This window comes from Antechinus flavipes, chromosome 2 (genome assembly GCF_016432865.1).
Source record: "Antechinus flavipes isolate AdamAnt ecotype Samford, QLD, Australia chromosome 2, AdamAnt_v2, whole genome shotgun sequence".
In the NCBI taxonomy this organism is placed as follows: Eukaryota; Metazoa; Chordata; class Mammalia; order Dasyuromorphia; family Dasyuridae; genus Antechinus; species Antechinus flavipes.
The window spans coordinates 366531342-366545805 of NC_067399.1; the positions used below are offsets into that span (position 1 = coordinate 366531342).

The following is a 14464-nucleotide window of genomic DNA, read 5'->3' on the forward strand; positions in this document are numbered from 1 at the left end:
AAAAAAACCTAAGGATTAAAGATAGAACTTCCCAGGTATGGGAATATACCTAGACAGAGGCAGACACAGGAGAAGATTGGAATGCAGTGTAGTAGAAACCAGAAGAAGACCAGTTTAGATAGAAAGCAGTGTATGAAAGAGGATGGTGCACAGGAAGCTTAAAAAGGTAAATTGGAGACAGAATGTGAAGGGTTTGAAGTGCCAAAATGAGAAGAAACCAATCCTCTGCTATCTGGAATAACTGGAGCTGATTATGAATTCCTCCATTAGGGTATGAGTTCTTTGAGGGCAGAAATTGTTTTGTTTTGGGTTTTTGGGGGCCACTTTTGGTATCCCCATCATTAGCACCACAGTACTTGGCAAGTAGTGCAAACAGCTATATGGCTCAATGGATAGTGCACCATACTTGGAATCAGGAAGATCTGAGTTCAAATGCAGCCTCAGACTTACTAGCCTTGTGACAAATCACTTAACCCTGTTTGCCTCAATTATCTCATCTGTAAAATGAACTGGGAGAAGGAAATTGCAAACACTCCTGCTATCTTTGCCAAGAAAACCCCAAATGAGATCATGAAGAGTTTGATACCACCAAACAGCAAGTGGCACATGGTAAGTGCTTAATAAATGTTTATTGATTGAGTTTTGCTTCAACAGTGCTTATTACTTAAAAAACTTTTATTGACTTAATTGAAGCTGAAGAGATTGATAAAAGGGAAAGATGGGGAAGGGAATCTTATGTCTCCCCCCCCAAACAAATTATCATTTTATTCTGAATTTGTACTGAACTGCCAAGTGGATTCACCCTACTTCTGCTTCTTCAAAATCCAGATCACTAGGGATGAAGGAGTTCAGCATACTGAAGCTGCTCTTATAGTTGAAAGACAGTGATAGGGAAGAGGCTACCTGTAGCGTTTACTCCTAGTGTTCTATGGTTCACAAAACATTTTCCTCATAACTTTGTAATCAAAGTAAGGTAACAGAAACAGGATTGGCAGTTTTCTACTTTCAAATTTAATGACAGATACAGACAGATCGATCTCACTGCCATCTATCTCTAATACTGGGAAAGCAAGGGCAAGAGGAGAAGTAGAAACTCCAGGTGTTTCACTGTCTGGTATAATGGCTTGTGCTGATTTTCCTGGTTTCAATCTCTGTGGCCACCCTGAAGACGGCAGATACTACATTCCAGAGAAAGGTGAGTCCCTGGCACCATTGCGTAGTACCCTCCCCCTAGGGTAACACCCCTGCCTTCTGTTCATCTTGGTCCGGAAAGTGCAAAGATAACAAGAGGAATATGACAATTGTACAGAAGTGCAGTATTTCAAAAGCTGGTTGTGAAAAATAAAAAATCATGAGCAGGGTTTTCTTGAATGGCCTCTCCCCTCCTTTTCCCTAAGGGCAGGCAGCTGGAAGCTTGGAGCCCAGAGGATTTCTCTTCTGGGCAAGCCAGACAGCCTTTCGGGGGTGTGTCCGTAACCCGCGGGGGCAGGAGAGGGAAGAGAGCTAGGAAAGCTGAGGGAGATGTAGCAAGCTAACTAGGGAGGGAAAGAGGCGCTGTACTTCCCCCTTAGCCTCTAGCACTACAACGGCCTGATTTCCCCGAAATGATGCTCTCTGATCCGCCAATCAGCGGGGCCGCGGCTCCCCATTGGGCGGGGACCGGCTCTGCCCAGAGCGGGGAATCCCGCTCGATGTTTAGTCTTCGCGGCCGGCTCCAGGACCTAAGCTCAGAGTGAAAGGCGCCGTCCAAGAGGTAGGAGGCCAGGAGCAGGAGCGGAAGCAGAAGCAGAAGCCGAAGCCGAAGCCGAAGCCGAATCCTTGTCACGAACTCTGCAGACTAAAGGCGGCTGCGGACCCCTGGAGTGAGGCTAGCAGATTTGCAGATTAACCTTCCCTGCTTGAAGAACCTGGAGCTGCCCCACGGGAGGCGACAGCGGGCCCAAAACTAGGCGGGCGAAAATTGGGAACAAGACGAGCTTCAGCCTTCCGAGCCAGACTTCTAAGGCAACGGCGGCGCGGGCCCCTGACCCAGGTAAATTGGGCCTTTAGCTCACATCTTTTTCTGGACAATCTGGGCCATAATACTACCCTCCTCCCTCGCACCCGGAAAGAGCTCTGGGACGGAAAGTAGGAAAGCTGTATGTCTGCAGCTCGGGGCTGACCCTTTGGTACGGGGGGAGGGGCGCACTCCTGGCTAGGGAGCCCCTGTCATTGCATCTCCTAAAAGCTCGGGCGTCTCTTCCCCAGACCAGGAAGTAAAGACCATTAAAAAAAAAAAAAAAAAAAGCAAGAAAGCTAACCTGGCGCCCCCGCTGCAGCTGAGCTGAGTTGTAGCGTGTTCTGTCTGCTGTGTATTGTGCCGTGCTTGCTCTGTGCTGTGCGCTGAGCTGAGCTCAGCTGAGCTCTGCTCTACTGCTCTTCTCTGCTGTGCCTGAGGAGCTTGGCCTTGGGAGGGCGTTTGAGGACAGGCAGCCCAGAGGGAGGGGGTGCTAGCTGCCCACAGAGAGGAAAGGCCGGGACGCGCTGACCCTCCCTCCACCCATTTCCCTTCCCAAGTCCTCGGGCCAGGAAGCCGTTGGCTTTTGGTTCTCGGTCCTGGGATCATTTGGGATCCTTTGGCTCCGGCCTAAAGATGATGATAATTCAACTGCTTTTTCAGAGCACACGCCGCTGTGAAACTACTCAACCCCTGGAGCACAGGCTCATTACCCCGGGACACCTGGAGGGTATAACTAACTACACGGCCTGGAAGCCACGGGGCGGCTACCTCAGCGGAGCCTGTGTTGCACGTGCACCCTAGGGAAGGCCAACTCAGGGCCAACCTGCCCATCCCCCTAACTCGGGGAAGAGTGACCCGGTTGCCGTCTAGTCCCCAAGTTTCAGAAAACCTAGTTCAGAGCCACCTGTCCTCGAGAAGCAAGTGCATAGACTCAAGCCCCAATGATCCCCAGGCCAGGAAGCCAGGACGCTTGGGCGCAAATTCTCCTTGCTGGGAAAGAGCTGGGGCATTTGTTACGGGGCCGAACTGGAGGCACTGCCCCCCAAGACAGCCGTGGGAGGGGCTTCCTGGAGGAAGGTTAATTCGGCTGGGAGGCAGAGCTCCTCCTTAGTACTAGGGGTGGGTGGGGTGAAGTTTGCTGTGAGACTGTATAGTTAACGCTCTGCGGAAAGGCTGCGTTTTGAGAAGTTGCAGTTGTTTAGAAAATGTTGAAGTTTCCCTTCGCAAAATAGGGAGGGAAATCTCTGGCTGCCCTAAGTGATTAGTTTTGTTAATAACAGTGGAGAGTGGACTGTTCATCCCCACGGTGATAATTCATAGCTAGAGATACTTTTCTTGGCAACAAGTGGCCTAGAAAATAAAAATTAAGGCCCCGCCTTCACAAAGAATTTTCTATTTGTGAAAAAAAGCAGGCTGGGCATTTAAACACAAAAAGGGGCCTTAATCTCTTGCAGAGAATTCTCGATTTATCTTATTTCCTGCCCTTCTTTGGCTCTCATGTCTTCAGGCCGTTTGTTGAGAAGGGAAGAGTTCAGAATCCAAAATGTTTGTGTTCAGTGTTAAGCATGTCCTCTTGCTTTAGCTGTCCTTCCTTATGCGTGCATCACCTCGGTGTTGTAGCTGCATATGTGTGTCCCCTGTGTCCGTGGGATGGAGGTGAGTGTGTAGAGCAGGTTATTTCCTTCGGCAGTTAAACCTGAGCCTTTTTCTTGGCTTCACAGACAACATGCCCATTGCCAGAATGCGCATGAGACCCTGGCTAGAGATGCAGATTAATTCCAACCAAATCCCAGGCCTGACCTGGATTAACAAGGTGAGAGCTCCACCTGTTGTTGTTGTTGTTTTTTTCCTCCTCTCCTATTGGCCAAGACCTCATGCTTTATGAACTAAAGGTCCCAATGGATCTGGGAGAGGAAAGAGATTAGGAGGCAGAAGAATGTGTTTTCCCAGGCCAGACTCTGTATGAAATACTATAAATGTACAAGGCATAATCAGCAAGGCACCTGCTCTCCTTGGCGGGCAGAACTTCTGGCCACTCCCACCCCCCTGTTTTAGCATAGACAAGAGCCGGCCTAGGAGTAACCAGCGTTCTATAGTGGTGCCCATTTCCAGCATTTTGAGCTCCTAGGACTGGCCTGCCTTACCCTTTGCAGAATCCTACCCCTGGTGCCAGAAATAGACAAAGGACAACGTTCTGACTGAGAGTTGTAAGGAATACAATCAGCCAGAAGTATATTCTACTTTTAGGACTAGGGATGAGCCTTTATTCAACCTTTCCTAATACAGGGTAGTAATAATAATAACTTGTATTTTCCTTCCTAGACTTGTGATTTCATCAACATAGGAAACCCCCTGTGATGAAATTCCCTCTACCAATGCAGATCAGCAAATGGGGCCTACGTAATCTTACTTAATTTTAGGGAGCTGCTTGGGACATTAAGGGATTACATGATCTCCTTAGGATCTCACAGCCAATGTGTGTCAGAGGGACTATTTTACCCAGGTTATCTTGGGTTACCTCCCACCTGTATCTATCTTACTACCCATGCTGCCTCTCATTTTATACTATTTTTACTTTTCAAAGTTGTCTTATACATCATCTCATTTGATCATCATAAACTTTTATAGAGATAGGTATCCTCATTTTACAGATAAGGGAATTGAATTCCAGAGAACTGAAGCAACCTACTTAAAGTTTGATAATGAGTTAGCAGCAAATCCTGAGCTCTAACTTGGGTCTCTTACCCTTCAGCCGGTGGTTGTTAGGGGATCTGTCAGTTTAGAAAACAGTATTGAGAATCACTATGCTAAGAGAAGGACTCCATCTCAGAAGAATGGAAATAGACTTTTACCAGAAAAAGGATCCTGACAAAACCCAGAGCCAGAGTCAGAGATTGCCTTTGAAGGGTAGGGATGGTTTTGCTGTGAATGTAGCATATATGCTGAGGAACTTATAAGTCCTCTGTCCCTTGCCAAAGGACATCATGTCTTATACACAATGGGGGTCTAATTGGGGAGAGGTGAAGTCCCCTATCAGAATCAACTTCAGATTTTATACTTGACATACATTTTCTTGTCTCTTATTTTGTTATTGTATAACTCCTACCTTAGTCTATATACATTGCCATTGCATATTATTGCTTCTTATGACTTTTGGATACACACAGAGGTACAGTTTTATATTCATCCTGAGCTCTGCTTCACACTTCAGGAGGAGATGACCTTCCAGATCCCGTGGAAGCATGCAGCAAAGCAAGGCTGGGACATCAACAAGGATGCCTGTCTTTTTCGGAGCTGGGCCATTCACACAGGTAGGTAAATGTTATCCCTGGGGTTGGGCCTTTGCTATGGGAAACCTCAGTGGTGAAAGAAAATGGGAGATGAAGATCCAAATGCATGATTTTTGTTTAAAATGCTTCGAGCTTGTTCTTGTCAGAAGGAGGAATGTTTTCTTTGCATTGAGTCTCTCATCAGAGACCTTTGTTTTTGCTAATCTTTGTGAAGTCTCTTCTGACTGACCTAATGCCCAGCTCAGTCTGGGCTTTTCACCGATAATATAGGAATATGTAAATATGGCTTTTTTACTTCTTATTACTGGACAGCCACTTAATCCATCCAGTTAATCAACCACCAGCTAAGAACTTATAGACCAGTTAAGAAGATTTATAGTCTAATGGGAGAGCTAGAATATATACCTTTGTAAAACAGTATTATATAGGGAAATGCCAAAGCATGGAGTTAAATAGGGTCTTTTTTGAGCGGGCCAGAATAGCCTGAGGTTATATAGAACTTTTCCACTAGGCTGTTAGGGGCATAGCAGACACCGCCTTTGTCAAGAGCGATGTTTGTCAAAAACTTCACTTCTAGTCTAAGGCTCCCTAGGTAAATAATAAGACACTCTGTAGTGTGCCTTCTCCCAATGATCTTGGCTTTCCTCTTTTATCCTCTTCAGGCCGATACAAAGCTGGGGAAAGGGAGCCAGACCCTAAGACTTGGAAGGCCAATTTCCGATGTGCCATGAATTCGCTCCCTGACATAGAGGAAGTGAAGGACCAAAGCAGGAACAAGGGCAGCTCAGCTGTGAGAGTGTACCGGATGCTCCCACCTCTAACTAAGAATCAGCGAAAAGGTACAGGGGAGGAGACCTCTGAGGGGAGCTAAGAAGGGAGGGCAGATAGGAGGAGAAGAGGGAGGCTACGTTCAAAGGGATGGCCTAGATGCTAATCTCACATGTGTGTTTCACAGAGAGAAAGTCCAAGTCATCCAAAGACTCTAGAAGCAAGAGCAAGAGAAAGGTAGGTATTTCTCTAAGGAGATTCTCTGGTTGGTGACCCCGGGGACACGGAAAGAGATCAGGGTCCTGAGTCTCTTCTGTCTTTGGCAGTCCTGTGCAGATTCCAGCCCCGACACCCAGTCAGATGGGCTTAGCAGCTTGACTCTCCCCGACGACCACAGTGGCTACACAGCTCATGCTTATGCAGAGCAGGACATGGAAGTGGAGAGCTCCTCAGTCTCTCTGGGTAAGTAGTGAATGTGAGCCTTCCTGCTCCTTATTGCCCTCAGGATGGGGCTGACTGCCTCACAGTGTAATGTCCTGCACTAGGAGGGACCTTAGTCTAACCTTATTTTCCTGAAAATAATAATATGCATACTAGTTAAGTAGGCAGAGGTGGGATAAGAACTTGGCTCTTTCTCAAGATCATTGTTACTAAAAGAGGGGTCGAAAAGATCTTCTTAGTGCTCTTTAGGCTCTTTGTTAGCCAAGTTTGTCCATTTACTTTTAGGTTCAAAAGATACTGGACACAAGAGGCATCCAGGACCTGGTGTTTAGAAATTTAAACATTGTGCCTTAGGCACTTTTACATTCCCCTAAAATTTAGGACCTAAAACATCTTGAGTAAAGTTTATGATTGAAGATTGCATGTTTGTTTTTTCCCCAGTGGATACAGATCTCATCTGGGTCTTATTTCCATAGCTTAGGACCAGAAAATCTGGAGGTCTTAGTGGATTTATGTTATAAGTATAAATAGTGCCCCCCCCCCCAAAAAAAAAAAAAAAAAAAAAGCTGATCCACTGTTGGGCTGAATTAAGGCTGGAATAGCTTCTAGGAGTAAAGAAGGGATGGTCCCAGTGTACTCTGCCCTGGCTGACCACACCTAGAGTACTCTATATAGTTCTGAACACCAAAGTAGGACATTGATAAGCTAGTTAGCATCCAGAAGAAGATAATCAGGCTGGTAGAGTAGGTAGTCCTTGAATCTGTGCCATATGAGAATGGGTTGAAAGGACTTGTGCTCTTTAACTGGGAGTAATAACTAGTCATGGACCTGATTCCTGTTTTCAAGTATTTGAAAGGCCATCACTTGAAAGAAGGATTATTAGTCTTGTTCTAGTTGGTCCCAGAGGTCAAAACCAGGAGCAATGACTAGAAATTGCACAGAACTTAAAATTGGGGGGTGGAAGCTTCTTAAGAATCAGAACTTTCCAAAAATGTAATGAATAGGTTGCCAAGGGAAGTAAATCTTTTGGAGGTCTTCAAGCAGAGGGGTCAGGATCGCTTTAATGGGAATTTCTTTTTTCAGTTATGAGCTGGCCTAATTGACAGCTCCCTGTCTCTGAATGGGAAGAGCTGAGATCTTTTACACAAATTTGAAGCTCTTGTCCATTTCCAGATCTCTCCTCCTGTGATGTCAGCAGCACCCTCCCTGATTGGCAAGTCCCAATGGATATCATCCCTGACAGCACCAATGACATATACCCCTTCCAGGTGTCACCGATGCCTTCCAGCTCCGATGGTTTGTATCTCCTGCCACCCATACAACTATTGCTAGTCTTGACCACAGAGAGCATTCTAGGATTCCCATTTTTTGTAACACTTTCCTGAAGGTTCATCTGGAATATCCCAACAGGGAGACGTTAGCATTTCCTTCTCACTGGAAAGCTTCAAAGATAGGCCAGAAAGAAAGGAAGTGGCAGAGATTCCCTGGCATTATGAGCCAGAGGTGGCCTATAGCTGGCATGGGAGAGAAGGAGAGGCCATAACAAAGCAGTCCTGTCCGATGGGATTATTGGCAGGACTGGCAGAGGTGTGGTTTAGAAAGGGGGAGGAGGGACGGCTTGTTTCCTTGGTTTCTGTGTAGGTTGCCATTGGTATAGCCCTCTTCTAACATGGAGAAGATGGGGTGGGAGCAGTGACTGGGTTTCCTGGCATCTAGGAGGCCAGAAATGGCTGACTGCCCAGACTAGTTCCCTGGGTGATGACTCTGTTTCCAGTAGTCCAGTCAGTCCAGCTTTGAGCCCTCCTGCTGTTAGGAGGCTGGCATATAGAATTAGGTTCAGGGAGAGTTTGATGGGGCTGGCTTCCCAAAGAGAGTGAATAGTGACTCAACCACCACCTTTTCTCTATCCTTCACCCCAACACATTAGCAACGGATGAGGAAGAGGAGGAAAAACTACCTGAAGACATCATCAAGGTAAAAAATCCTTTTAAGGTCAGCTTTAAGGAAGTGGCAGTTTATTAGTCATGAAAAAAAACACAAAACAAACAAAAAACAAGGAAGCCTTTAGAGAAAAAAATGGCAGGTGCTAATTTATTACCACAGAAATGGAAGGCACACACAAATTACTACAGTTCTCTTTATCTAAGTGAAAAAAGGCTCAGTATTGTTGGTGGCATTGTATAATGAGAAAGAAATCTCCATTACTTTCATATGGCTAATGTAAGATCCCCTGAGGTTCCATCTTAGGTTGACTCTTCAGCCAACTTCCTGCACATTAGTCAGTGGGCACTAAAGGAATGGAGGCTGATCTTTAGTATTCACCCTTGAAATGCAAGATTGTATCTCTTCCGGCTGCAGGAAACTTGTGCACCTAGTTGTTTTTTTTAAGAGAAAATTTTCGTCCAATGAGCATTAAGTGGCTGGCATGGACAAAGCACTGAGGCATTTGGCTAGTAATGAGTGCTAGGCTTGGTATCAGAAAGCCCTGGGTTTGACCCCTGCTCCCTGAACAGAGAGCTGTGTGACCCTAGTCAGGTCACTGAATCTCTCATCTTCTGTTTCCTCATCTTGGGACCTACCTCACAGTTATTACAAAGTTCAAATAGAGGTAATGCGTATAAAGGTGTTTGTAATAATTAAGGCACCACATGAATAGGAGCTATTACTGCTAGGTTGTTGAGTTTACAAACCTAGATAAAATATAGGCTTATAGTCTAGTGAAGGGAAAACACACACACATAATGATGACATGAGAGAGTGTGGAAAACTCATACAAGACATTAGGGGAAACATGGGATAGTCCATAGAGCTGGGAGGAAATTTAAGAGACCACTGAGTCTCACTCTCTTAAGAAGGAAGAGACTATTTTAGCTTTGAGCTGAAAGTGGTAAGAGAGTCAGCTGGATTCACAGAGGAAGGAGTATTTAGGTTTGGTATAGAAGGAAAAAAAACCAATTTGAGTAGATGCAGGTTGGAGTTAAAGTCAGGGAATCCATTCAAGATATGAGGTTATGCTTTGCTCATGAGTGCATGGAAAGCCAAGAGTGCAAGAATTTGAGAATGACTGGTGGAGAGAAATTCAGTTTGGCTACCATTTAAATAGAGTATATGAAGCAGATGAGATTGGGCTGAGAGGTAGTTGGAGACAAATTAGGGAAGAATTTGAAAGAGTCTGGCATTTAAAATTTAACTGGTAAGCAATGGGGAGAAAGTACTGGAGCATTTTGAGTTGAGTTATATAATCAGAGCAGGTTAAGGCAGGAAAGTTAGAATGACAGGAGACTGTTACAATAGTGGGAAAGGAAGTATGCAGATCAATAAAAAGCCGAGGTCAAGTACAGAAGATGCTGTGATGATTAAAATCTAGACAACTGAGTAAGAATGAGGAGCTAGGAAAAGTCCAAAAATGCCTCTGAGGCCTAGGAGCCTGGGTGGCTGGAAAGGCAACGTTCCACTGAGAAAAATGTTAGGAAAGATGGGCTTAGCTTCAGACATGCTGAGTTTAAGGTTTTGTAGGACAAACAGGTAAAGATGTTCAATAGGCCTTTTACAGTGTGGTCTGCCGTGAGGAACCACTGAAACCTTTTGCACAAAGGAGTGATATGATGGAAGAAAATTGAAAGCTATATTTCAATTCTGGCCTTGTTTGAAATTTTCTCATCGAATTAAGCTCAACACAACAGTATGATAGAGTTAAGAGCATTGAGTCCAAAAACCTCAGTTCAAATCTTGATTTTATCACTTGTTGTCTGTGTGACCCCATGTAGGTCACTCCTCTTTGAGCTTCAGTTTTCCCATCTGGAAAGTGAAGGGTTGAACTTAGATAATCTAAAGTCCGTTCCAACTTGGACTGAAGTTTAACTTCAGGCTCTCGGTGGAGCATTGTGGAAAAGGTGCCATGGAGAGAAAGAATAATGAATTAGGGAGTTAATAAGGCTGAGGGGTCAGTATAGTGGGCTGGTCAATTAGGGTTTTGCTGTGAGGGAGGGGAATGTTGCCTTTCAAACCTCTTGCGCACCTGGCCTCTCTACAGTATTGGCCCTGAGCACTTTGCTTTGTGTAGGGGTCTGTGAGGAAACAAGTACACAGGATGATGACCCCTTTCTTCCTTTTCCCTTCCAGCTAATAGAACAGTCGGAATGGCAGCAGACTGACATCGACGGTAAAGGCTATCTGCTTAATGAACTCGGCACCCAGTCCCTCTGCAGTAACTTCAGCTTCAATTTAAAAGAAGAGGAGAGCGATGTGGACGGGTCAGGAGGTAGGGAGAGCCTGGGCTCAGTCCTGTGGGAGAAGGGAAGCTTGGGGCTGGGTCATTTGGCCTCTGGGTTTCCCTTTCCTCCTTGGAGAACAGGGAGGATAAGGTTTGTGTTTGCTGCCTCACTGGGCTGCTGACAGGAGGATCCTCTCTTTCCCTTTGTCCCCACTCACCCACTGGGCTCCCATCACCCATTGCCCAGATGTTCGCAGAATCCTGACTGGTTTCTGCCTGATGTCCCTCCACTCCAGCCCATCCTTGGCTAGAGTGTTTTCCTTGAAGTGCAAGCTACTCCCCTACTCAGCCAACTTCCAGACTTCGCGTTTCAGATAGGACTCCCTCCGTTTGGCATTCACCCTGGCCCTTCCTCAGCCTTCTTTATTAGTCCCCGAACCAGCTACACTACCCTTAATTGTTCCTCTGCACTCCCAGCTCCTGTCCTCTCTGAGTGCTCCCCGACATTTGGAATGTACTCCCTTTTCTTAGAATTTTTTACTTTCCCTGGAGACTTAGCTCTAGTTCCACCTAATACTGAACATCTTTCCTGATCTCCCCAGGTACTGCCCTCTCTTTACCTTTTATCTAGTCTGCTCCCTAGAAAATAAATGCCCTTTGGACAGACATTGTTTAGCTTTTATCTTTGTGTTCCTAGCATCTAACACCGTCTGTCACATAAGGGGAACTTAGTGAATGCTTTTTAATTGAGTGATTAAATGAGATAATGAAGGTGCTTCATAACCAAAGATTGACAAAAGTGTGGTGTGTTATTAGTGGGCAAGTCCCAAAGAGTAACAGAAGCCAAACATCCCCAATTCTAAACTCCTCCTTCACTGTGAGAACCACATTCTAACGACAGATTAAGAAATAGCTAGTGTTTTTTACCCCCTGAAAAGCTGCTAAAATAAGAATGGCTTTCCTAGCTGCTCTCTCACTCACTGGCATGCAAGTTTGGACAGAAAATAAAGAATTCATGCACAGCAACATGTATCTTTTTTTCTATTTCTATTGATTATATTTGGGTCATAGACCTAAGACCCTCTTGATCCCTCATGAAAGAATAACCGTAGGGTTTGGGAGCCCTCTCTTTTCCAGTGATAGAAGTAAGGAAAGTCACCCACATGTCTCTTAAATTTGCAAGTCTTGCAAAAAGATTTTGTCCATCTAGCCTGTGGCTGACAGATCTCTCCTCTCCTTTTTCATTTTCTTCCAGAGGTTATTGAGTTGAGTCTACATCGAGCCTTCACAGAACTAAGGACCCTGGATGCAAGTTGGATGGACACAGTGCTGACACCTGTCAGAACACCTAGCATCCAGGCTATTTCCTGCGGGCAGTAATGTGTCTTCTGTCTCCAGAGAGCTCGAGGGCAGCGTTTTGGTGGCTAATTCAAACAGACCTTGTGGCCAGACCTTGTGGTCTGGGCCTGTTCCCTAAGAAGACTGGCAATGGGATTTCAATGCATGGCAGACAAACAGTGAAGCAGGGGCTGCAACTCCATTTCTATCATTAGCTTCCCCCCTTTTCACCTCCCACCTGCTGTATTCTGGGCTGCCCCAGTGGCAGCTGGGAGGTCTAGACAAACGCTCTGTATCCCAATGTGGGGGAAGGAAGGAAGGGTCAGTTCAGTCAGGCCTCTTGATGTGCTGTGCTGGACAAGAGCATCAGCCAGAATCACTGGTAACAGTCATTTGCACTAAAAAAAAAAAAAAAAATGGCCCTATTTCATAATCGTTTGCACTAAGTGAGCCCTTTTCCCTAAAAACCCTAGGGCTGGCATGTAAATGTTTTAAGGCCAGTGAAATGTGAAGGAAAAATGAATCACGTACAAGGTTACTTCCTCCAGACTTTCTGTTAGAGGGAAAACCCTCTCCTGAATCCTAGTTCACAAACTGGCTGTGAATAGTTTTTCCTCACTGAGCTATGTATACACTATTTCCTCCTCCCCCCAAAATCGCTTGACCACCTGCATTTATTTATACTGCCTTTTGAGTCAGTGCCCCCTCCAATTCTTCAATAATAAACTTGAGGAAGTGCTGTGTGCCCCACAGTGCTTGAGAGAAATGAATGTGCCTTGGCTTTCGAGTCTGAAATACCATCCATTACTAAGTCATGTATGTGATCCTTTGTACATATGTAAATATGTAAATTTGTTTTTATTAAAAATGTTTATATCAGAAAGTAAAGATGAGGATCAGTTTATGCTTTGAAGTCAACATTTATTAAACTCTTTCTGTGTGCCAGAAACAGTGCTAAGAGCTCAGGGTACAAAGAAAGATAAAAAGGTCCCTACTTACTGGGAGAGGCAAACCATTATATACTTAAAATATATATTTACATATATATAAAAAATACAGAATGGAGGTGATAAAGAAAATGAAAGCCTTAGAATTGAGGACTGGGAAAGGCTTTCTGTAGAAAGTAGGATGTTGGAGCAGCCAGGAAGTGGAAGTGAGAGAAGGCAGGGAGAGGCAGTAGGGAAGGCTGGTATCAGCAGAGCTGGGAGCTCTGCAGAGAAATTTGCAGTGAATTTGGAAGTCAGAAGTAAAAAGAACTGGAAAGGCTAGAAGGGGTCAGCTTGTGAAAGGCTTTTTTTGTTTGTTTGTTTGATCCTAAAAGCAATAGGGAGTCACTAGAGTTGAGCTGAGTTGGGGAGTCAGGTGTTCAGACCTGTACTTGAGGAAAATGCCTGGAAGCTTAGTATTGAAGGGACTAATGTGGGGAGAGACTGTAGGCAGGAACACCAGGAAAACGGTCCAGTTGTAGGGTGAGGAAAGCCTGCTCTCAGGTAGTGACAGGCTTGAGGAGAGAAGGGCATGTGTGAGAGAGATGACATGAAGGTAAGAGTCCTCAAGACTTGGAAAATGAATGGATAGGGGAGACGAAGAATTAAGAGTAATATTTGGGTTTTGAGTTTCGGTGATTGGGAGATTGATGGAACCCTCAACAGTAGTAAGTGATGAGAAGAGAGGATTTGGGGGAAAAGAGATTTTGGGATGCAGATTAACATGTCTATGTTATTCAAGATGTCTACTAGCTATTTGGAGATGAAAGATTAGAGGTAAGGAGAGAACTAGATAAACAGATCTTAGAATTGTCTGCATAGATGGTCAATGCTGATGAAATCATTCTTAGTTTATTGTTCAAGCCTAACCTTTTGATGCAAGTAACATGTACTTGGGGTTTTAAAAAGGAATGGAAATAGTAAATCTCCCTCTTCGCTTTTCAAGGGAAAGAATGCACAGTGGAGCATTCAATCTGATAAACTTTTTTTTTTAATTAATAACTTTTTATTGATAGAACTCATGCCAGGGTAATTTTTTACAACATTATCCCTTGCATTCACTTCTGTTCCGATTTTTCCCCTCCCTTCCTCCACCCCTTCCCCCAGATGGCAAGCAATCCTTTACATGTTGAATAGGTTACAGTATATCCTGGATACAATATACGTGTACAGAACCGAACAGTTTTGTTGCACAGGGAGAATTGAATTCAGAAGGTAAAAATAATCCGGGAAGAAAAACAAAAATGCAAGCAGTTTATATTCATCTCCCAGTGTTCTTTGGGTATAGCTGCTTCTGCCCATCTTTGATCAATTGAAACTGAATTAGCTCTCTTTATTGAAGAGATCCACTTCCATCAGAATACATCCTCAAACAGTATCATTGTTGAGGTATATAATGATCTCCTGGTTCTGCTCATTTCACTCAGCA

General features: G+C 44.8%; 1 protein-coding gene across 2 annotated transcripts; it reads left to right on the forward strand.

Annotated features, from left to right (window-relative positions):
- The first annotated feature begins 1700 nt into the window (after positions 1 to 1700).
- Positions 1701 to 12937, forward strand: IRF1 (interferon regulatory factor 1). 2 transcript variants are annotated; one of them, XM_051978231.1, is made up of 10 exons: positions 1701 to 2032; positions 3721 to 3812; positions 5211 to 5310; positions 5952 to 6128; positions 6245 to 6294; positions 6384 to 6519; positions 7672 to 7794; positions 8426 to 8472; positions 10621 to 10759; positions 11967 to 12937. In XM_051978231.1, exons 2-10 carry the CDS (start codon positions 3726 to 3728, stop codon positions 12089 to 12091), a joined length of 984 nt encoding a protein of 327 aa, XP_051834191.1. In that variant the 5' UTR covers positions 1701 to 2032; positions 3721 to 3725; the 3' UTR covers positions 12092 to 12937. The 2 variants fall into 2 exon arrangements, with proteins under 2 accessions (XP_051834191.1, XP_051834192.1); XM_051978232.1 differs by lacking the exon at positions 3721 to 3812 and having other exon boundaries at positions 1702 to 2032.
- Positions 12938 to 14464: the final 1527 nt, after the last annotated feature.

Excerpts from the sequence above, each read along its gene's own strand:
- IRF1 (XM_051978231.1), top strand. The coding sequence starts at position 3,726 with ATGCCCATTGCCAGAATGCGCATGAGACCCTGGCTAGAGATGCAGATT. Across the intron at positions 6,520-7,671 it reads GAGCTCCTCAGTCTCTCTGG|ATCTCTCCTCCTGTGATGTC; the intron begins GTAAGTAGTGAA and ends GTCCATTTCCAG. Across the intron at positions 8,473-10,620 it reads TACCTGAAGACATCATCAAG|CTAATAGAACAGTCGGAATG; the intron begins GTAAAAAATCCT and ends TTTCCCTTCCAG.